At 43.8% G+C, this 21,685-nt stretch overlaps 2 protein-coding genes across 4 annotated transcripts; one reads left to right on the forward strand and one right to left on the reverse strand.

The window, feature by feature from the left end:
- Positions 1–57: 57 nt before the first annotated feature.
- Positions 58–4,938, reverse strand: C17H12orf43 (chromosome 17 C12orf43 homolog). Its single transcript, XM_067307271.1, has 6 exons — positions 4,743–4,938; positions 4,398–4,443; positions 3,413–3,511; positions 2,651–2,724; positions 2,218–2,308; positions 58–1,818 (listed from the first exon to the last, which is right to left on the reverse strand). The coding sequence occupies exons 1-6, from the start codon at positions 4,900–4,902 to the stop codon at positions 1,467–1,469; spliced, it is 822 nt and encodes a 273-aa protein (XP_067163372.1). The 5' UTR covers positions 4,903–4,938; the 3' UTR covers positions 58–1,466.
- Positions 4,939–6,534: 1,596 nt separating this feature from the next.
- On the forward strand, positions 6,535–19,907 carry RNF185 (ring finger protein 185). 3 transcript variants are annotated; one of them, XM_067306745.1, is made up of 8 exons: positions 6,536–6,616; positions 8,330–8,442; positions 11,950–12,181; positions 13,811–13,829; positions 14,492–14,604; positions 15,150–15,204; positions 17,196–17,313; positions 18,894–19,907. In XM_067306745.1, the coding sequence occupies exons 3-8, from the start codon at positions 12,000–12,002 to the stop codon at positions 18,989–18,991; spliced, it is 585 nt and encodes a 194-aa protein (XP_067162846.1). In that variant the 5' UTR covers positions 6,536–6,616; positions 8,330–8,442; positions 11,950–11,999; the 3' UTR covers positions 18,992–19,907. The 3 variants fall into 3 exon arrangements, with proteins under 3 accessions (XP_067162845.1, XP_067162846.1, XP_013800357.1); XM_067306744.1 differs by lacking the exon at positions 8,330–8,442 and having other exon boundaries at positions 6,535–6,616; XM_013944903.2 differs by lacking the exon at positions 6,536–6,616 and having other exon boundaries at positions 7,586–8,442.
- Positions 19,908–21,685: the final 1,778 nt, after the last annotated feature.

The following is a 21,685-nucleotide window of genomic DNA, read 5'->3' on the forward strand; positions in this document are numbered from 1 at the left end:
ACCTTTACCTTCCAGTCAGTATAAAAATAATAATCATAAAACAAGTCAAAAATAATATTTAGATCAATAGGCATTTATGCTCTTTAAAGAACAAATAAAAACCAAGGTTTAAGGAATCCAGAGAACCCATGCGCTAGCTTCACTATACTGAAGTTTCAGCTGGCCATAAGTAATTTTTGTTGGCATGTTCAGTTAGTTTACAAGCCAGTTTTCTGTTTAGCCTTTCCATTTCCAGATGCCAGCAGTGCTGTCTTGAGCGAAAAACAACAAGGATCTATTAGTAGCAAATAAAACATCTGTTTTTTTCCCATGCTCAAAGAGCAACAGTTCTCTATTTTGGCTCCTCTAATCTGGCTTTCAAGTCTCCTGAGGGGGGCCAACGAGTTAGAGCTATTGAGACCAAACAACCTTAAGAACAGAAGAAGAATATATATCCAAATAACAGGCTGTTTCCTGAAACACTGGAGCTGAAGGTTTGGTCTCTATAAATGGACTAAGAACCAAAACCAACCCTATTTCAGAGACGTAGACAGACCAAACTCATCAAAATAAGAACTGAACCACAGTGACTTTGAAAGCTGATTTAAGTCCTCCTTGTGGCAATTTTATAACATAGATCACGAAGCAAATAAGGAGTCAACTTAAGCCATCTTTATCTCTTGTGGGGGAGCCAACTGAACAGAGCAAGAGATCCACTGTTGTACAAAATCTGCCACGTTAAATAAGACTAAAAGTGTAGCAGAATTTAATAACAACAAATGCCACGGAAGACACTGTAAATGAAAATAAATTTCAAAGGAGACAACTTGAACAGAACTACCTGTTTATAAGAACCCAGAAACAGGCTCACTGTACACTCTTTGTTTAGCTGTTACATGCAGGGGCCCTGGAGAGGTGCCGATTACTGAGGGATTAATAACACGGCAGGTTTCAACAACAGATTGTTATGATGATCATAGAAAAAATAAGTAGGCCCTGACACCTGCCAGGATGCTTTTGACAAATGAGCCTCTCCCACAGGCTGGGGTTTTTCCTCCCAGGCATCCAGCGGGAGGCAAGGAGAAAAAGGAGTTGATCACCTGTTTGCATAAATCAAACTCAACCCATCACATACTTTCTCCAGGACACAAGATTTGGTTTGCCCAAGGGAAGGAACACACCAGGAGAGGTGCAGCTCTGATTATATCCCTTTGCCACGTAAGTCCATGCGCAGTATTTAATCCTTTAGCACTAGGTCTGCATAAGCAGCAGCACATATAACCGCTGTGATGGAAGAACCATGTTCCCTTCCTCAAGGGATGCCAACAACAAAGGAATTCATTTAATAAGAACCTCAGGCCACCGAGCTTTTAAAACTGAAGCTCTGCCAGTTAATTTTCCCTCATCTGCAGCAACTTTTTCTTTGTTAGATGAAGGACGTTGAAAAGAAACTATCACAATCATCTGCCGTTTGCAGAGCAAAATCTTCATTCTCCTTTCTTCTTCTTCTTTTTCTTCTTCCTCGCTATTTCTGGCAACAGTGTTGTCTCTGTATTATTTCTGTCCTGCCTCTCGTCCTGTCCATTTGTAGACACCAAACACTGCAAATCTTTCCTGATCTGGTCACACTCTGCCATGTCTACTATTTTGTCTTGAATCTTGTTCTCTCCCCTGATTTTCTTTTTCTTCTTTTTCTTCTTGCTGGGCTCTACACAACCGTGATTCAGATCCTGGCTGGGATCTTGGGACAGCGCAGGAAAAGCACTTTGCTTCAGAATGTCTGCAGCTGACACAGCAGCCTCCTGGTACCTTTGCCATTCTTCGTCACTGTCCAGGTCACTGGAAGGGTGACAAAAGGGAAAGGAACTGTGTTACAATTTGCCTTGAATTCACCCAAAGCACAGACAGCAGAGTAATTAACATCAGAACACCTGATCAACACCCGGTCAAAACACCCCGTGACTCTGGGACTCCAACACATACTCCAGTTATCATTTAACACGTTTGAGAGCTGTGTTCTTTACACATGCTAAGAGGGGGAAGAACATTTCTCATAAATGTTTCTAGTTCTCCAGCATTAAAAAGAAAAAAAAAACTGCTAAAGTTAAATATAAGAGTCATAAAAACATGCTTCTCAAGCTCTTCAGCTTTCTATTCCCATGGGAGTGTTCCAGCTGCCTCTGAAACGGGAGGTGGAACAGTAGTACTGCAGGAGCAAAGCAGCTGACAGCACCTCACCTGGAGCTAGACGGCTGCCTCCTCCTTGCTGGAGGGCAAGGCTCCGATTTTCCAGAATCTCCCGGGACAGAGGAGGAGAAGAGGCGAAAGCCTAAAATATGCAAAAGGCATAAAGAGAATTTTAGCCAAAATATGATATAGAGGTGAAAGCAATCAATAGCAACCTCTCCAGGAGGCCTCGCTGCTGTTAACCTTCCTATTGCTAGAGTGCTAGACAGCAATTATTTGGGACTAAAAATCCGAGAGGAACCAGTTCAGGCACAGAGATCACAACATCCATATGCCAGTCCTTAGTGGTATTAGCACATATTCTTCTACTGCGAGTGCTCTTTAATTAGTTGTGTGTAAAACTGGCACTGGACAGGATCCACATCACTTATCATTTAACTAACAATGTCAGAAGAGAGCCACAATGGCTGCGACTAGAACTCACCATCATCTCCAGAGTCAGACTCTTGCGCAGAAGTTTGTGAGGGTCCTGATGAATCCTTCAAGACAGTGATAAAACTAAGCAGAAAACCACAGTCAGATAGGTTTGTGCAGCCAAACTGAGCTAAGGTTGGATACTTCTAGGAAACAAGACTGCAGGGAGATGTTACATAGTTTCTTACTTTTTCCTAGTGAAGTTGTTTCATTTTCCCGCTTTCAGAGCAGACCATGCCTTCACCCCTCACCACCACACGCCACAGGAATGATTTGCAAGCAACGTTTCAAAAAGCCAACTCTGAGCACCACAAATTCTAGTTCTCAGAGCCATATTTACACAATAAAGACAGCAGTAGCCCACAGTCAGATGCAGCTTCTGAACACAGCATGCTGCCAGCACAAGCCTGAATCAGGTAATGTTTTAGATTGTAAGAATAAATGAAAGATTCTCATGCCGGCTTTTAAGTGGTGAAAGTGCTAAGGCACTTAAATTCTGCTTTTTCCTCCCCACATGTTCACCACAGAGGCAAAGGGAGACAGGCTGTACTGCACGGGAGGTCCGTACCAGAGGAGCACAGCACATGGGCCAGGTCAGTTCACAGAGAGTGGAAGCTTGCAGCAGATACAGGAATGAAGGGGACAAGAAAAGAAACAATTTCTCCTTCATATCCACATTGCACTCAAATCTTTAATTTCCCATTTTTAGAATGCAGAAGCATCAGTGTTACTTTACCCCCAGAATAAGCCTTTTAACATCGTGTGCCAATACCCGTCTAGCATTGCTCCCAGTTTCTTTGCAACATGTGCTCTGAACTCTGGTGTGGTCTGTAGCTCATTTCCATCCTCATCGTGACCGTTCACCTTGCGTCTGTTTAAAATAAGAACAATGATTATGTTTTTCAAGGCCAATAGGATCTGCTGCTCTCACCCACCCAGGAGATAAGCAACCGTAAAATCTCCAAGCCTCTAGTAACCAATTCCTACTTAGTTGATAGGGAAGACTGCTAAAAAAGGTGCAAAATTGCTCAGCAGCATCAGTTCAGCGCCCAAGAAAGAGCTGAATGCTATTTAGCCATCTCCAGGATGGTTAATAATTGGGTGATTTTCTCACTGAAAGAGCCAACAAAAGCAAACCAATGATGTCAGGACATCCCTTCGCTTGCAGGTGGTTCCTGAAGAAAACAGCTTTGGGGTACATTGCACAGATGCCACAATTCATGCAACACCTGTCCTGGGAGAGAGGATTTTAAGTTGCTGGGCAGAAAGTCTTAGACACTGAGTCTACAAGAATGTTGCAAACCTGTGTAGAACAACATCACCTTCATTGCTTTCCCAGCTGATAAGTGTTTGGCTTTGCAACTATAACCTTTTTTGAATTTGTCTTTCTACATATAACTCTCTGTTTCTAAAAGAAATAGAAATTTCATCATGTATCATTGTACGAACTCCTACATAGGGCCCTTGCAAAGTTGGTAGGTTCCTGACAGTCTGAACTAAGGCTGTAGCTGAGAGCAGTAATAGCTTTCAACCTCTACATGGCCCTGCCGCTAGAGGCATGAGAAGTGCACTTAAAGAAGAGCTGTCAGCTCCTGGTTTAAGCACCATCCCAGGTTACAGCTGGGCCAGTTTTGGAGAGACAACGACGCCTCTCGGTAGGAAGCATCCCGAGGCGTTAGCGGCAGGTAGCACAGATACACTCCTGGGTTAGATTTTTCTTCACTGAAACAGGCTTTTGAAACCAGAAGCAAAAATACCTTAGGCTAGGCTGAGCCGACGGCAAAGGGTCCTTTCTAAAACCGCCTGACAAAGAAAGAGAGCAAACGCGAGTTAGAAACGTCTGGGCCACACCAGCTTTCCTCCCGCCGCCAGCGGCTGTGATTTCGCACCACGAGACTTCAGGGGGAAACAGCTCGGGGGAGGGGGGGGGAGGAAACTCCCCAGGGCCCAGCGGCACCCGGGGGCGGCCCCTCGCCCCGGCGGGCGGCAGCGCCCCCGAAACGGCCCGGCCCGGCCCCCCGCACCCCGGGGCAGGGGACGCCGCGCGGGGGCCGCGGCCCTAACAGGCGGGAGGGCAGAGCCCGGCTGCCGCCGCCCCTCACCGCCAGGCGGCCCCGCCCGCGCCGCCGCCGTCGCCGCCGCCGCCTGCCCGGCGCAGTCCCAGGCGGCCTCCCGGAACCGCTCCGCCGCCGCCGCATCGCCGCCACTGCTGTCCGAGTCCGAGCCCGTGTCCAGGCCCGAGCCGCCCCTGGGCGCCGCCATCTTGAGACCACGCCGGCCGCGAGGCACGCTGGGGGCTGTAGTGCTGCCGCCTGGCGCCGGCCGCGAGGCACGCTGGGGGCTGCGGTCCTGCCGCGGGGCACGCTGGGGGCTGTCGTACTCACGGTTCAGGTCGGCGGACCCCGAGCCCCGCCGGGAGCCGCGCTGCCCAGCCCGCCCGGCCGCCGCGCGTCGCTCCCGCGGCCCACGGCGCTCTTCCCGGCCGGGTCCTCCCAAGGCGTCGGCGTTTCCGTAACAGATTGCGACAGCATTTTAGCTCGGCTATTTACCTTTGCAGATGACAAACACCAGATGCTTCAAAGTATGTTTTACTCAAGCGGACAGGCAAACTGCAGTGTGCTTACAGGCCTGGTCCCTGACATATGGCAGTTTTCAGAGTTACAATACAGAAGGAAAAGAAAGAGAGAGAAAAAAAAAAGAGGAAAGCCTATCACCTACCAGCAATAGCTATATGATTTCCCATCTTTCTGGTGTGGTACTGGAAACTGAGAAGTGAAGTGAACAGACGGTCTTGGAAAAGGCTCTTTTTGTTAAACAAGGGCAAAAGGCCACTGACAGACAGGAGCTCTTTCAGCATGGAAACTTCAAGGAAGAGTGTTCTCAAATGTGGTTTGATACTGAATGAAAATAACAGTGGGCTGAAAATACAAGTAACAGGATAAAACAGAAAGAATTGATGAGAAAAATACTGGTGTGAGGTTAAAGGGTTTGGATTCCTGATGTGTGTGTGACTGCTTTGTCGCTTTGGCTTTGTGTGTACTTAAATGCCAACGTTATGTTTGTCAGTCTTGTGAGTTAATCCTTAAGAAGTGAAGAAACCAGTGTGCACTAATACACCATGAGAATGAACTGGCAACCATGGTACAACAAACTTTTTCTAACTCTAATCAGTTAGTGGCTACCAGCCACGCTGAAGAATGATATACATATCACCATTAGAAAAGAGAAAAATACATATATATGTCCCTGTTACACACGTGATATACAGCTTTTTGAAAGTCAGTAATTTCTTGGCTTCAATAAAGCATTCCCTTGCAATCATTTATTATTGCCATTTAATTATTCTTTGACAACGAGAGCAAATCTGAATGTCCCGTGTACATTCTCCATCTGACCTACTATTTAAACAAACCTGTCCCCTCCTATTAACCTTGTCTGTAAACAAGACGGGCATTTTCACCATCTTCCTGCGCATAACCCTTTCCATTCATCCACCATTCGTCTTATTCGTGGCCTGTCTCTGGACCTGTTCTATTTTAAAAAGAAAACACTCCCTAGAGGAGGAGCGGGGATACTGTAAATACGTCGCTACAGAGACTTAAAACACAAATAAAATAAAATAAAATAACATAACATAGCATAAACATAGACGAGATGTTAAAGCGGTCACCGAGCCCTGGCTCTACTCCGCGGCGCGGCGCGGTGCCTGCGGCGGTAACTGCTGCTTTTCGGGCTGCGGAGGGGCCACGGCGCTCGGGTGCCCCGTCCCCCCGCGGCGCCGTGGCCGCGGCACAGGGCGGGCGACGGGCGGTCGCGGCCCGCGGCCCGGAGGCGGCCGCCGCGGGGCGGGCGGGCAGGAGGCGGCGCGGCGGGGAGGCCGGTCCCTCCCGGCAGGGCCGGGCTTCCGGGGCGTCAGGTGACGGCGGCGGCGGCGGCGGAGCGGCTCCGCGGCGCGGGGCGGCGGCGGGACCCGCCGGTGAGACGAGACGAGACGAGACGCGCGGCGCCCGGCGGGGGGGCCGGGGGGGGGCGAGGCTTGGCGGCGGCTCCGAGGAGCGGGGCGGGCCGGGCCGGGGGGCGGCTAAAGGCCGCTGCCGCCGCCGGGCCGGGCGCTGCCCGCCGCGGGTTTCCTCCGCGGCCGCCGTTTCCGGAGGCCTCCCGCGGGCCGCGCCGCGGAGCCGGGGCCGGAGCGCTGCCGGGAAGCGCAGCGGCCGCCGCGGCCCGCGGAGGGGCCTGGAGCCGGGGCGGCCCCGCGGCCTGAGCCGCTGCCGCGCGTTGGTCCCTGCTCCGGGGAGCCGCCTCTGCTCGAACCGCATCCTAGCTTTGCTTTATTTTATATTTTATTTTACTTTATCTTATTTTATGTTTCGGTGCCAACCTGGTTAGCCCACTTTAAGGGCATTTAATTCTAACAAACGTTTTACATAACAGCCCGAACCAGGAAAACGTTCAGGCGATATTACCCAACTGGTTATATCAGATTTCTCTTCTCCTTTGCATTTCATGAGGTGGGAGGATAACATGTCTCCTTTGAGTCGGTAATACAGGTTTGATGGAGCCGTTCAAAGAAAAAGAATGATTTTAATCCCCTGCTTTTCCGAGAGCTTGTAAGAGCGCCGCGCGTTCGCGGGGTGCGGCGAGTCCCCGAGCGGGCCCCGAGCAAACCTCGCGTCCTGAAGGCAGCGACCGTAGCTCGGACGCGTCGCAGAATCCGGGTCAACGAAATGGGGCCGAGAAAGGGCGCGTTGCCCCGCCAGCAGAAGGGATGCGTTTGCCAGGTGGAGCTGGCAGGCGGGCGCGTTGGCTGGGAGCGCTTTCCGTAATCCCGAAAAGCAGGTGCACGGTGCCACAGAGCGCCCAGGCAGTGCAAAGGTGTACTCCCAGGAAAGGGTTTGGAGAAGTTAAAATATAACGTGTTTGAGAGGCAGAATGGAATAAAAAGGTAGTGAGATAAATACACGTTTAATAATTAACAGTAGGACTTCAGTCACGTATTATGAATATCTATCTTAAAATTACTATCAAGAAATAAATGTACTTTCTTCTAGGCACTGTCAACGATTTTCTTACTTGAAGTCCAGACAGCTCTAATAGTTTAAGTGTCAGATTTTTCTTAGACTTATGATTAGGAACATTTATATAAAATCTTGGTGATATTCTTAGTTTTGGATAGATTTTCTAATGCTAATACTCTTTTTTTTAAATTTGTCATATCCGCATCTGAAAATCACATTGTCACAGTAGTGATAAGAAAAGAAAAATAGCCTAACAAATCTTCCTTCACATTTCAACAGAAAGAAGTTCAGAAACTAAATCAGAACTTATATCAGAAACAAACTAGATCTAGATTGTTTCAAACTGAGTCATCTCAGATAACATACGTCCCATTGGCAAAAGAAATATTGAAGTCTGTCTTTCTAGTAGAATTTTTAATCCCCCAATGCTGTTCTTTTTATTTCATTGTTATATATTAGACATTGCGAAGAGAAATAAAATTTATGTTTTATGAATAAACTAGCCAGAGTCCTATATCCTTGCTGGGATTTTTTTTTTAATGCTCATGAAGGAACATTAAAAAGTAAATTTTTCAAACATTCTGATGTTTCAGTGCTATGAATGTATATTCTACAATTGTTTCTCACGTAGCAACATCAGCTTTTAATTTATATTCTCTCTCTGTCTCTCTCAGGTTGAATTACTGTTCACTTGCTGTGTTTCCAATGGATTTTTTTGCATGCTTTAACTTACGGTGGAAGCTGTTCCAGTCTGTCTTGAAAAGTTTCTCTTGTTTTTTAGAGCCAGGTCAGTGTACTTTGGCAAATGTAGCAATTTTTCATTTGCTGTGTTAAGAAATATGATCTTTTACAGTATCTATTTGGCTTGCATATTCCTGTTGTGCAGTTTCTCCTACTGGATCTATAGGTGTTTGGGTTTTTTTTTAATTTTAAAATACTTACTCAAATTTCTTTCTCACTGTCTGTTAGTGAGACTTGTATTAATACACAGTCCTTACCAATTTCCCACACTTGCTTCTTTCATGCTCCACCTGTGCTCGCAGCTGTGATGCAGCTTTCAGGTCCCAGTGTGCTGTCTGCTTCTCAGAGGTCCAGGTGTGCCAGCTCTATCAGCCGTACTTTTTCTTTGGACAACCCAGTGGGATGCATGCTGGATCCCTAGGCATACGTATTCTCTGCCATGCCTTCTTCACCCTCCGTCCTTTCCAGCATGCTTTATTTAGGGAGACCGCTTCATCTGTTGCCGCTCTTGATTCTCTGGATGGTAATTGTCAGTGATCTAGCCATTTTTCAGAGCAGTCTGTTGGGATATCATAGGAGGTCATGATTTAAATGAAACAAACAGCAGATATAGATGGCTTTCAAGTGTGAAGATATTCTTTTCCTAGAAATGTCTAGAGAACAAAGAAGTGCAGGAAAGAAGGAAAATCTTTGCATGCTTGTCATTAGATCTCACCTGACTTTTATATCCTTTCACTTGTTTTGTTTGCTACTCATCACACTTGGATTTGAAGAGCTGATCTGAAGGACAGGGGTTTAGCAAACCTGGCCTGGCGTCTGTCCAGTCAGTCCTCTCTACGTTCTGTTTACTTAACCCCCAAAGTCACGGTGTGTCCCAGTGCACTCACAGTCTTCTGTTCTTCTGATCTCTAGATCAAACAGAAACTGGGCTCCGTTTGGCCTGGTTTGCTGCTCTTTCAAAAGTTTTGTCTCTGAGTTTAAAGTAGTTCAAGTGACATTTCTACAATTTTGAACTTGTTCTACACTCGGACAAATTGAATTTGTGGTTGAACCTTACCTACCTTACCTACCTTAGGATTCACAGGCTAAGCTCGTGAGTGATGCAATGTACAATTATCAAATGCACCTTTTAGTCATCAGATGCTGTTTCATGCTTGCTTCATCGTATGTGCACAGCGTGCTTTGCAGATGAACAGACCCCTACAGGGCCTGTTATAGACTTAGTTATATTAAACAATATTCCACAGGCAAAAGCAAAGGATTGAGAAGGTTTTTCAGAGTAAGATTGCTGCTTGGTTATTTTTATTGTTGTGCTTTGATCCATTTTTGATATTTTAAGTTGGTTAAATCTGATTGGTGCATCAGGGTCAAACAGTATATGGAGAAAGAACTAGAAGAGGATCCTGGTACTGAGTAAGGAGTGACCCTCTAGGAGGGTATTTCCAGTGCCTGTCATGTTATATTATTTTGATCTTTCTTCTGTCTCAGCCATCTTTATTCCATTGCATTAATGATTTTCCTATGGATTTTTGTGTCATCCCTCTTCATACACTTGATGATTTATTTATTTTTCACATTTACTGTAAGCTGAGGCTTTTAAAGCAGGTGTTTATGAAGATACAAATTTTAGCTTTTTGATGAACTTAGCTCTCTAAGTTTTGAGTATTAAATATATGGAATTTAATTTGGAGAAAAGGAGATCCTGTTTTCCTCATTGGTTTTAGGGACAGAAGAGCTCATTTATTTGCTTCCTCTACATGTTTTTGCATATGTTTTATGGCAAGATATAATAGCCAGACCTCTTATATGTCCATTCCAGAAAATGATGCTAGTGTTTTTTTGAGAATGTATTGATTTCCTTAGTTTAAGGGAGGCTTTCTTGATGTTGATTTTCATTCTCAGTAAATGTATATAGGTCTGAAGTTGGTAGGTTTTGAAGCATTAAAATACTGAGCAAGATAGGCTGCTGATACTACAGATTCTGGTAGTAAGGATGTGTGAAAACTCCAAGTGTCTTTAGTGTGTAGTTTGTGGGCTGGCAGCACTTCCATCTGCCTGGAACTAACATGAATTTTAATTTTAAATGTACAGTGAACTGTTTTGCTGATGAGTGTAAATGAAGTCATAGTGTGAAATGCTAAGAGTCAGCAGTGCTGAAAGCAACGTGTGTTAAAGCACAGTATCTGTGACTACCAAGCTGCCCTTCTGGGACACTGTGCAAAATGATGTAACTCAGTGAAAAAACTCTGCAAAAATAAATTTCCTCTTCTCGCTAGCTGTAATTTAGTGTCATTGATGCAATACCTTCTTGAGGCTTGACTGCGATGCTTTCTTGACACTGCAGCAGTGGCATTGAATTGTATGAAAAGAGCTGTTGACAGTAACAGCTAGAGATACAGAGATTTTGTTTTGCTGCTCTGCACCTGTGCTTCAGCACTGCTGCAAAGAGGGGACACTAAGGAAGCCTGTGCTAGCGCTTGTGGGGTAAGTTCACAAAGAAACTAGCTTCTGAAAGGTTCAGATGGCCTTTTTCAAATGCTTAACTGTTTGTGCACTTGCAAAAGGTTGAGATAGTCACCTGTTCCTCTCTCACAGCCTTATCTAGGTATTCATACCCCTGCAGCAGCAGCAGGACGTCAGAGTTTCGTGAAAAGCACAGTGGAAGTTTTCAAATGTTTTTGTTTTGGTTATTTTCTGTCATTGCTGAAATTCTCTTAGTTCTTGGATTAAAAATCTTTTACTGGTAAAAATGTGTGTTTCTGGAAATACAGGTGTCCTGTGATGTGTCTCAGACCTTTAGGTGCTCTGGAATTTGCATCTAGAAAATAGACTGGAGAGGTTGTTTTTACTGAAATAAAATAAATGGTGTTCTTTGATAGATATGATGATGTTAATGAGAGCTGAAAGCATGTCAGCAGCATATTAAAGTGAGATTCTTAGGACTTCTGCATCACTACTAGAATTATTTAAAATATTTGATAGTTTGAAAGTGTTAGAAATGTTTGATAATCCTGTCAACCCACGGCTGTGATAGGAGCAAGATGTGGCTGATGAGACAAATCAAGTACAAAGCCACTTTTGCTTTCCATGATTATCATTCATGATAATCCAAACTAATGATCATTGAACTTAAATATATGCCTTGAGTCAGTCTACCCAATTTGAATCTGAAAATAAGCTTCTTTCCATGAATCGCTTTATGATTAAATCCTATTTCAGACTGCACTTAGAGAGTTATGGTTTGCACTGAATTTTTGGAAGAGCACATAGGATTAGGTGAGCTGATTTTTTTTTCTCACAGAAAATTGCATTTATGAGAAAATAGGATGGCTTTGTTTTGGCTGTGGGTGTAGCCTGCTGACCAGTAACTTTGAAATACAGGTCACATGGTCAGCCAGGTCATACTACAGGACGCCAAAGTAGCTTAGTTTCTAAAAAAAGATCCCTCTTGGCTGTGTTAAACAGAAGCCATCATTAATAGGATTCAAATGCTTCTTTTATTTATGTGGACATTATAATACTAATAAAGTGTTTTTCCTTTTGTTGCTGCTAGGATTCCAATAGGAGAATTTTTTTGACCTTGTGTCTGGGCAGCTCCTGAGGATGGCAAGCAAAGGGCCCACGACTTCTACATCAACGGAGAACTCCAGCACTGGAGGGACCAGTGGCAGCAGTAGCAGCAACGGTGCTGGGGACAGTACTAATCAGGACAGCACTTTCGAGTGTAACATCTGTTTAGACACTGCCAAGGATGCAGTTATCAGCCTGTGTGGACATCTCTTCTGGTAAGTACTCAAGTCCCCACAGATAAACCAGAACATCTGCTACAGCTCGTGTGTCTCTGATCACCCAAAAGCCTATGATTTTTACAATGTTAAATATCAAATAGAAGTCTGTTTTATTGTTAAAACTGAAGAAGGCCCTTGGCTTTGGTTTGGGTGCAGCTTATTTTTTTGTTCCTAAACTGTTTTTCTCTGTTAAATATGTACACGGTCCAGGGAACATTTTTCTTGCATCTTAATTTTTTTATACTTTCTAATTTTGTAAGAACAGACAAACAAGCAAGAACCCCTGGAAAGTTCAGTGTTCATTGATAATGCTTGGCTAAGTGTGTTATCTTATTTGTGCTTTCTGGTCTAGCATAGATATCTTGTTCAGACCTAAATTCCCTTCTAGCCTGTGCATATCTAAAACTAAATCTGAAATTAGGTTCTGGAGGCCAAACTGCATTTCTCATACTTACTATAAGCTTGCTCTTTTTTTCTTTTGAAACCATAAAAAAAATTTTAGAGAACATGCTTTTTCTTGTGGGCTATTTCTCTTTTCCCATGGTATTGCGGTTGTAATACTAGCCGTTCAGTTCTTTGATCTGACTTGGGAATGTTGCACAAATACAGTAAGCATGTAGCATTTCTTATTTGGGCAGATTGGTCTAGAATATACCTTTTCGATGCTCAAAAAGCTAATGAGGATTGACATTGTTTTGTTTTACATAGTAGGCTAATCTATGCTTATTAATAAAAGGAAGAGTTCTCTTTTATGATAATGTATATAACACCTGAAGTTCCAGGTTTTTATTTTAGAAGATGGGGAATCACTTGTTGATGATACCTGAAGATAAAATTATTGCAATGGCTAATGTCACAAAAGGATTTTGAAGAATGGACCTTTAAGCCTGTATCTTGTTTGAATAGTGTTGTAAAGACCACTCTGAAAGCAGATGGCTGCTTAGCAGTTTTACTTTGTAGCTTGCTTGTTTGTCTTTGACCATTTTTAAGTTGCCATATGAATTTAATATTAAGAGTAGCATTGTAAAATGGGGATTTCTGTGCCCTGGGCAACCTGGTTTGATCATATACCTGACCCTGCTTTGAGCAGGGAGGGGGCTTGACTAGAGACCTCCGTAGGTCCCTTCCAACCTGAATTAATCCATGATTTTATGAATGTGGCCAATGTTTTTGCTATACATCTCTCACATGACTTCTGTTAAGATTCTGAAGTCTCATTGCTGTCATTTTTCTAATTTGCATCTTAGCTCAGGGATATCTTTTCATGGAATCGGAAGAGAAAATCTGTGCAGTAAACACAGTAAGATGAATTAAGCCTCTATTTGGGCCTTTGGTAGGGATGAGGACACAGCAGTCAAAGGTGATATGGAGAGAATCCCATTAGCAACTTACTTAGATTGCATAACCTGAAAAGACCAGCGGAGATCAGGCTTGGGCTGTGCTTTCAAAAATTGTTTTAATGGGAGGTTACAGAACTGGCCTGACGGGATTCCAGGATTTTGGTGTCCCTAAGCTGTGCTATCCTTGGTACACTTTATACATTTGTCAGATCAAATTCTCAGTAACTAATTTTATTTTCCCCTCTTTTTCTGCTTTGTGAACAAATTGTCCTGGGAATGCTCACAGTTGGCCTTGTTTACACCAGGTAAGACAGGTTACCTTTTACTTTGTCTTTCATCAGCTTCTGTTACACGATAAAGCCGTTGGTTCTCTAGAGTATTCTGTCAAAAGCTGGAACATTCCCCTTTTTTCAAATGTGCGTCTTTCTCTCCAGGGCAACCACAATGTGCAAATGCAACTTCACGTGCAACAACTTGCAATTTATTCTTTCAGTGAAACTTAGATACTGTTCCACCTCCCTCTCACTTTTCAGTGTCTTAACCACTGACTATTCCCCGTTTTGATAGGAGAGTTTATATAGACAATTGACAGGGCTTTAGTTTGTAGGCTAAAGGTTGAATGTACTTCTTTTTGCATGTGTAGGGTTGTACATTGTAGTAGCATCATAGAAAAGAAAGATGAAAGGAGGCTACTCTAGCCTTTGGCCTGTGTCGGGCTGTTGCTGCTGTGTATTTTCTCATATATTTTCAGCGCGGTTCTGAATGTGTACACATCAACAGATGGATCATAGCAGAACAGTAGCCAAAATGCCAACATTTTGGAGAGTACTTGGCATTTAGTAAGATGTTTTGCTCTGTGGCTTTCTGAGAAATTGGCAAAGTCTCTCTACTTGGCTGCAAGAAGAGGTTTGCAAGGTATTGTTCTCGTGGTCCTTTATTTGTTTTGTTTTCATTTCCTTTCTTTCAGTGGCTAGAGACCAGGCCAAACAGGCAAGTGTGTCCTGTATGCAAAGCAGGAATCAGTCGAGATAAAGTTATTCCTCTGTATGGAAGAGGCAGCACTGGGCAACAGGACCCCAGGTAAGGAACCCAAATACAACCACCAAGTTTGTGTGAAAACTACCAACTCTCAAGATGAAACTTCTAGATTGTTATATTCACAGTGTGAAATATCATGTTGTCAGAAGTTGGATAGAACTGACATTTCTGCCAAATATTTCTGGCTTTTGCAGGGCCTGGGTTTGTACATCTTATTTCTTGTCCATCTGGCAATTTATTTGAATTTGAATTGGGTGTTAATTATCAGCTACAAGTGGTAGGTTGCAATTAATGTTATCTGATTGGAGCAGCTGTATAAAGAGTTCAGACTTCATTATTGGTCCTCATTTTCTGGCATTTGCCATGAGACTTTGTTATGCAAAAGTGCAAAATCTTAATTCAGGGATGCGATCCTGAGGGTTCACGTAGCTGGTGGGTGCACCTTCTCACACTACCTGCAGCTCTGCTGCAGCATGGCCCTGCGAGAGATTGCTCCATGTTTGTTCTGCCTTATTAGCCAAGCTATGACAGATACTATTATCATGTGATTATCCTTGCACTTGAGCTAACTCCAGAATTTCCTGCAGAGAGAAAACTCCACCACGACCCCAAGGTCAGAGACCTGAACCAGAGAACAGAGGGGTAAGTGAAAAAACAAACTGGAGCAGATAAGTTGCTTTTATCGATGGTGGTATTTATTTGTCTTGGAGGGCATAATGCGTGTGATGATCCTGTACTTACTGTTTCTTGCTCATCACCAGTAAGTTGTTCATGAATAACTGATAGCTGCTGTGTGGCAGGAAAACTCCCTTCCTATAGTACTGCTTAGCATCCCAAAGAATGAGTCAACTTCAATCATGCTTCACAAAACAACCCTGTGTGGCATCACTGGAAATGCCGTTCTTCATACTTGATTATTCTCCGTAGATAAATATAAGAAACACTTTGCTTTGCAAATTCTCTGTGGAAATATACTTTTGTCAAATGGTGATGGCTTGGAAATGTGTAATCCTTGTGTGAATATACCTATTTTGGTGCTGACAACCACTTCTAGCATCTCTCTATGGGATATTACTGTACCATGGCATTGCTTGAAAGGAATGTAGATTTATCTGTTGGATCCATCCATTGAAGCGGGATCTGTGTTTTTGTTGAGATTATACACAGTGAATATAAACAACAGCTCACGCATGATAAACAGACATGTGGGAGAGCCACTAGGTGAGACCCCATGGTGTTTTCTAGCACAGTGACAGTGAGCATGACCTGATGAAACAATTGCGTATTTCCGTGTAATTCAGGCCAGGGTCCTCAGAGAGCATTCGTGTGCCTCACGCTTCATGCAAACAACCCTGCTGGGTGTGATTAAGGAACATTTTTGCATTGAATAGATTGGGAGCTTACTCCTTCTCTCTCTCCAGGGAGTTGCCTTCTTATTAAATCAGCTACTGCACCTTGGTTGAACCTTTTAGCAGGTGCTGCGATAAGTCAGAGGAATCTGGTATGAAGACATAGCAGTAGTGATGCTGTCCTTCCTGTTTCCAACAAACGCAGGACCTGCTATGCCAAGTGCTTTGCTGTCCCTGATAGAGAGTTAATGTCAGAGCAGTTGAGAAGAGTCATAGTCAAGACTAACTCCTCAAATCAAGGATCAACACAGAAATATCTGGCTTGAATTATATCAGTGAAATTCATCTTTTTCCCTCCCATTATTGAGAGGTGACAGACCAGAGTGTTTTTGATAATTGATATCACTGGTATAATTCTGAAACAAGAGGGCAGTTTGCTGTATTAGAGGACACAGACACTGAGCTCTCCAAAGTAAAAGATGAGTTAAAGATGACACCACTGCTTAAGATTTATATACAGCTGGTTCTTCAACAGTCCACTGCTTTTATATGTTGCAATTCATCTTAATGCAGATGACTTATCTTTTGACTTGACAAGGAATTTTGCTCTGGACCCCCCCGGGTCAGTGTTGTTGCATTGTAACCCTTCCTTTCTTTGGTCCTGTCTTGCATTCCTGCCCCAGATGACTTTATATGCCAACTCAATTACAGGTTCCCGGACTTTTTTTTTTTTTTTTGGTATTGTTCTTCCCTATAATGCTCCATGCATCCCTTGGCAATTTATCCCTTTACTGAATGTTTAAGTGATGCATGTATATCAGAAAAATGAATATAGGTTATTTTTTCACAATACCTTTGTTTTAGATATATATGGCTAATAGCTATTAATACAGAATTGCAGTATTTAAATGTTCTAAATAGTATTGGTAATGTTGATTTTGATATGTTGTCAGATATATGCTGTTTTTAGGTTGAGAAATTAGAAAATGTTTTTGCTAATTTGTGGCCTTCAAGCAAGAACTGCAGTTCCTGGTTTTCTTTTTTTCAAATTTTTGGGTTGCTCTGGGAAAGTTGCTACTGTGTGAAACATTTCATAACCAGGAGAAGTAGGGAGGTAGGTAACAATAGCGTGGCAAACTGGAAGCTGTCAGACAGCATGCCACTCCTTCAGTCTTAGGAAAGCCATCAAGAGGGAATGTTTGTTTGCAGTTTTGCAAAATATTTTGAAGCATGTTTTAAATGATTTGTAACCTTTTTTATCTTCGGTTGCTTTGTTCTCTGCAGGGATTCCAGGGCTTTGGGTTTGGCGATGGTGGCTTCCAAATGTCATTCGGAATTGGGGCGTTTCCCTTTGGTATATTCGCCACAGCGTTCAACATAAATGATGGGCGACCTCCTCCAGGTACTGTGCATCCTACCTTCTAGGAGAGTCCTATCATAAACAAATGTTTTACAAACTTATTTGTAATTTTTAAACAAACAGTCTGCTAAATGACAAAATTTTCTGAATGGTGAAGTAACTCAGTGTTGTATATAGAGACATGGGATTAGGGAAAACACCCAGTAGAGAACACAGTCTGTGTGTTACAGCTTTTGTAAGAGAATACATAAGAAGAAAGTTTGTCACTTCCCTGTATTTTGCTGAAGGCCCTGTTAAGAGGACAGCAGAACTGGAGCGGGATAGTGACATTGACTTCTCCTCTTCAGTTTACATTTCTCCTCTGGTAATCCAGCAAACTCCCCTCAGAGGAGAAAAACAAACAAACAGCCAAGTTGAATTTTAGTTTCTAAAATTAGAAAGGAGTTGGTAAAGGTGTGTGGAGGTATTTTTGAAATTTCCGTATTTTGAAAACAGCAGGAAAGGACTATTTTCTAAAACATTAGAAGGAAAAAATTAAACTGGTGCTCTGTCTCATAAAAATAATGAAAGCAAAGACTGCTCCTTTTCTTTCTCAGAAATTTATCTCCTACACAATCATCTGTATTCCACAAGAAGTAACTTTCTGGTGAAATAATTTAACTTTTTTTTTTTTTAATTAAGAAAAACCAGTTCAGTTACTTCAAATAGTGGCCTCAACCTCTAAAAATTGTTTGGTAATCCCCAGAAACACTCCTCCCCATCAGCACTGTAGAAAAACTGAATCTGCCTGTTTTGAACAAGAAAACCTACTGCCCAGCCTTTTCTGGACTTCCTGTGTGAAAGATTCCACCTGGTAAATCTACTTCACTGTGTAATATAGGCTGAGGATACGTTGCGTTTTGGCCTAGGAATTATGAGGAAAAAAACAGAAGCTCATTCACATGTGTGTTGAAAAGGACCTGTGTTGTCCTTGGGCCAAATGAACTTGCCTATTAGCTATATTTTGCTTTGCACTGAAAAATTGTGTGGGGTGTGCCTGAACTGAGGAGTATGTAAATGTAGGCTGATGTAACAGCCATCGTTTAACCAGCGCTTTTATCTGCTCTTCATCTGTGGACTCAATACAGCAGTTCCAGAAAGGCCCGTCCAGAGCTTGTGTGCTTTCCATTAGTTCTCTCGGACAAGGCTAGACGCACAGCTTTGACTCTATTACCATTTGCGTATGCAGAGAAGTGTTTCACCTTGAGAGGGAAGGAAGGCTGAGGTAGAGGCTGTAAAGTTCCTCAGGATGGAAACACCTGGCAACAATGAACTTAGCTCAGCTTTGTCCCCAGGAGTACTCTGAACAGATTTGTCCGGACTTTAGCACTTGGAGCTGCCTGCTCCTGTTAGTCACGAGCAGGCCTACTGCCAGTTTTGCTTTGAGGAGCTGATGCTGCTCCTCCTTCTGACCTTCTGGCACGGCTAGGCAACCCAAGGGTAGGAAACCTTGACAGCAACAGTTTTTCCGCACGTGGATTTCTTGCATATTTTTCAACTTATGAATGTGCTATATGCTGAATATACAATATTCTGGAGAAGTGGAAAGAGCTGAACTGTTTTTTTTACTTCCTGTTTTCCAGCTGTTCCAGGGACTCCTCAATATGTGGATGAACAGTTCCTATCCCGCCTCTTCCTGTTTGTGGCTCTGGTGATAATGTTCTGGCTGTTGATTGCATAAATCTTTTCCATTATCCTGTATATTCATGGCCAGCAAGGCCTGTGAAACAGTTACAAACTGCATCCCCTTCCCATTTTAAACCTCTTGGTGTCTGGTTCCATAGCTAATCACAGGTTCCAGAAATTGGTGGTACCACAGCACAATGAGGAATCTTGCATTTTGCACCAGAGTTGGAAATTAAACATTGGTTTAAAAGCGTATTTCAGCTCAGCTATCTTGTACAACAGGTTCCTGCCACAAACCATGGGCCTAGCTTTGAGCTCCACTTCTAAAAGGAGTGCTGCTTTGAAATCCTGTGCCAATCAGTTACAACAGGTTTACGTGAAAGACAGTTGCCCCAAGGTAGGCTGGGCAGGTAAGCAAAGTTCTGCAGTGTGATCAGTATCTCATGTTTGGCAACCACGATGGATCAGCTGGAGCTGCAGATGTTGTTTAATGTCTTCACATCAACATCCAGCCTTCTTCAGGAAGTCATCTGCAGCACTGCTGAGACTCCTTGGGCGTGACTTTTGATGCAAATGGAACCAGCTTTGGAGACTGGTTTCTTTTCTTGCTGTTATTTGATGGAGTGATGGAAAACTCTCTGCTGAAGCAGTTCCAGTGGCTGTTATAAGAAAGGATACAAATTTATGCTGCATTTTCTTAAAGCCTGCATTTGTTGGAGCCAGACACTGGAAGATGCTCTCGTCGTGGAGCTGGGTGGGGTTGCCGAACAGTACGACACACCTGTCTGCCTCACCCAGCTCAGTTCCCCACTGACAAAACAGTGTTGTCTTCCTTGGTTCTACATGGCAGTCTGTGGCTGCACTCATGGATAATCCCCTCACAACCTTGTCACTGTAGCTACGTTTCTTTTTCCCAAGGCTGTGAGACATTAAGCAAGATCATGTACTCCAAATAAAATCCTATTAACAGATCTGAGATCAACTTTTTGGGGGAGAGGAATGAGGGACATTTTAAAGTGAATTTTGAAGTTAAACTTGTCATACTGTAAAATCATACAGGAGGGGAAATGAAATCCTACCTTTGCTAGCCACAGTAGGGAGCATTTGGAAGAGTTTCTCTCTACAGGTGCGTACAGCTGCGCTATGCCACAACAGAATGGCTATAGTGCAAGAGTCATTGCAATATCTACCAAAGATATTCATTGGAAATACTGGAGGAAACTACAACCATTTCTGTGCTGAGGGAAAAATGTTTCAGAAGGTGAGCACACAAGACTGTAGCCTTTTTGGAATCCTGTTGGGTATACAGCTTTAAAATGTACTCCTGATGTATTTGAGTAGATTCCTTCAGAACAGCAGATAAGAGGGATTCCCTAGCAAGACGAACAGTTTTGATTTTTCTTCTGACTAGGCAATTCCAAAAGGTTTTTTTTTTTCTTTTATTGTTTTTAGATCATTTTGATTCAGATCACTGATAGTCATAATGATTTCCTACAAAATGAATATTGTGACTTCCTTGGCAGTAGATGAACAGTTGACAAAACAAATCAACTCACAGAAGCTTTCTTTCAATAGTTAGGCTTTTTCTCATGTATATGGATGAGGTTCCTGGGCAGGGCACCTTGATTAATTATTGTAGAAGCTACTTCTGTAATTATAAACTGTTCACTTCTAGTATCAGCCTGTCAGAGGATGACTGAGTTTTAACTTCCCGCCTCCAAAATTCCATCCGGCAAGAATAATTTTGCAAACCTTCTGCAGTGTTTTGTCACATCCAGTCAAATTTATACCTGACTTGATGATGATAATCTGGCAGAATATATCACTCAACTATAAATAGCTGAAGCGATGCTTCAACTTTTGTCGTGTGGCACTTTTGAGAAGCTTAACTTCTTCTACACCTGCTTCTTCTCAAGTGTGTAACTCGGTAAGTAGGGCCCTTTCTAGGAGAAAGGCAATTTACTGCATTCTTACAGGCAACCGGCCGTCGTTTGCAAAAACCGTCGCAGCTTTGACTTGCCTTCGTGAGCAGGCAGCACCACCTGCCGCCGGCGAGGGAAAGCTCAGGCGGTCGTACAGGGCACGGTTCTCCCCTCCCTTGGTGCCGAGGGGCTGCTGCCGGAGGGAGCAGGGTATCCCTTTAAAGCCTTTTCCTCCAAAGAGGACGGAAAAGCAACTGTCGTAGGCTCAGAAGAGGTATTAAACGAGATCTAACTAACACTTATGTTTTAAAATACAGAATTGTAATGGTTTGGGGGGTTTTGCCATCTGTTGACGCAAGGGCTTTAGACTGAGGTGGCTGCAGAAACATGACCGAGAGTCCTTCTCTCCCAGGCAATGCAAGAATGAAATAGTCTGAAAGTGTTAATGCTTTTGTTCTTACCTTTTCCTCGGTGTGCTTTTGTATTATACCACTTCCCCCCTTGTATTCAGGCCGCACACAGCCCCTAACGGCTCGGTTAGTGCGTCACCATTCCTGTTCACTAATTTTCACTGTTGTGAAAGTGATTTAGAATAAAAAAAATGGTTTTACATTGACCTGAGCGCCTCGGGCCTTTCTCCGTGCTCCGCCGCGCCGCCCTGCTCCGGCGGGGCCCCGTCGCGGCGCCTCCGCGGGGCGGGCGCGCGCCCTCACGGCCGTTGCTCGGTACCTGCCGCCGCGCGGGGGAGGGGCGGCCGGGCGCGGCGGCGGGGGGGGCGGCCGGGGGCGGGGCCGCGCCCTGATTGGCCCCCGCCGCAGCGGGGGCGG

This window comes from Apteryx mantelli, chromosome 17 (assembly GCF_036417845.1).
Source record: "Apteryx mantelli isolate bAptMan1 chromosome 17, bAptMan1.hap1, whole genome shotgun sequence".
Classification (NCBI taxonomy): Eukaryota; Metazoa; Chordata; class Aves; order Apterygiformes; family Apterygidae; genus Apteryx; species Apteryx mantelli.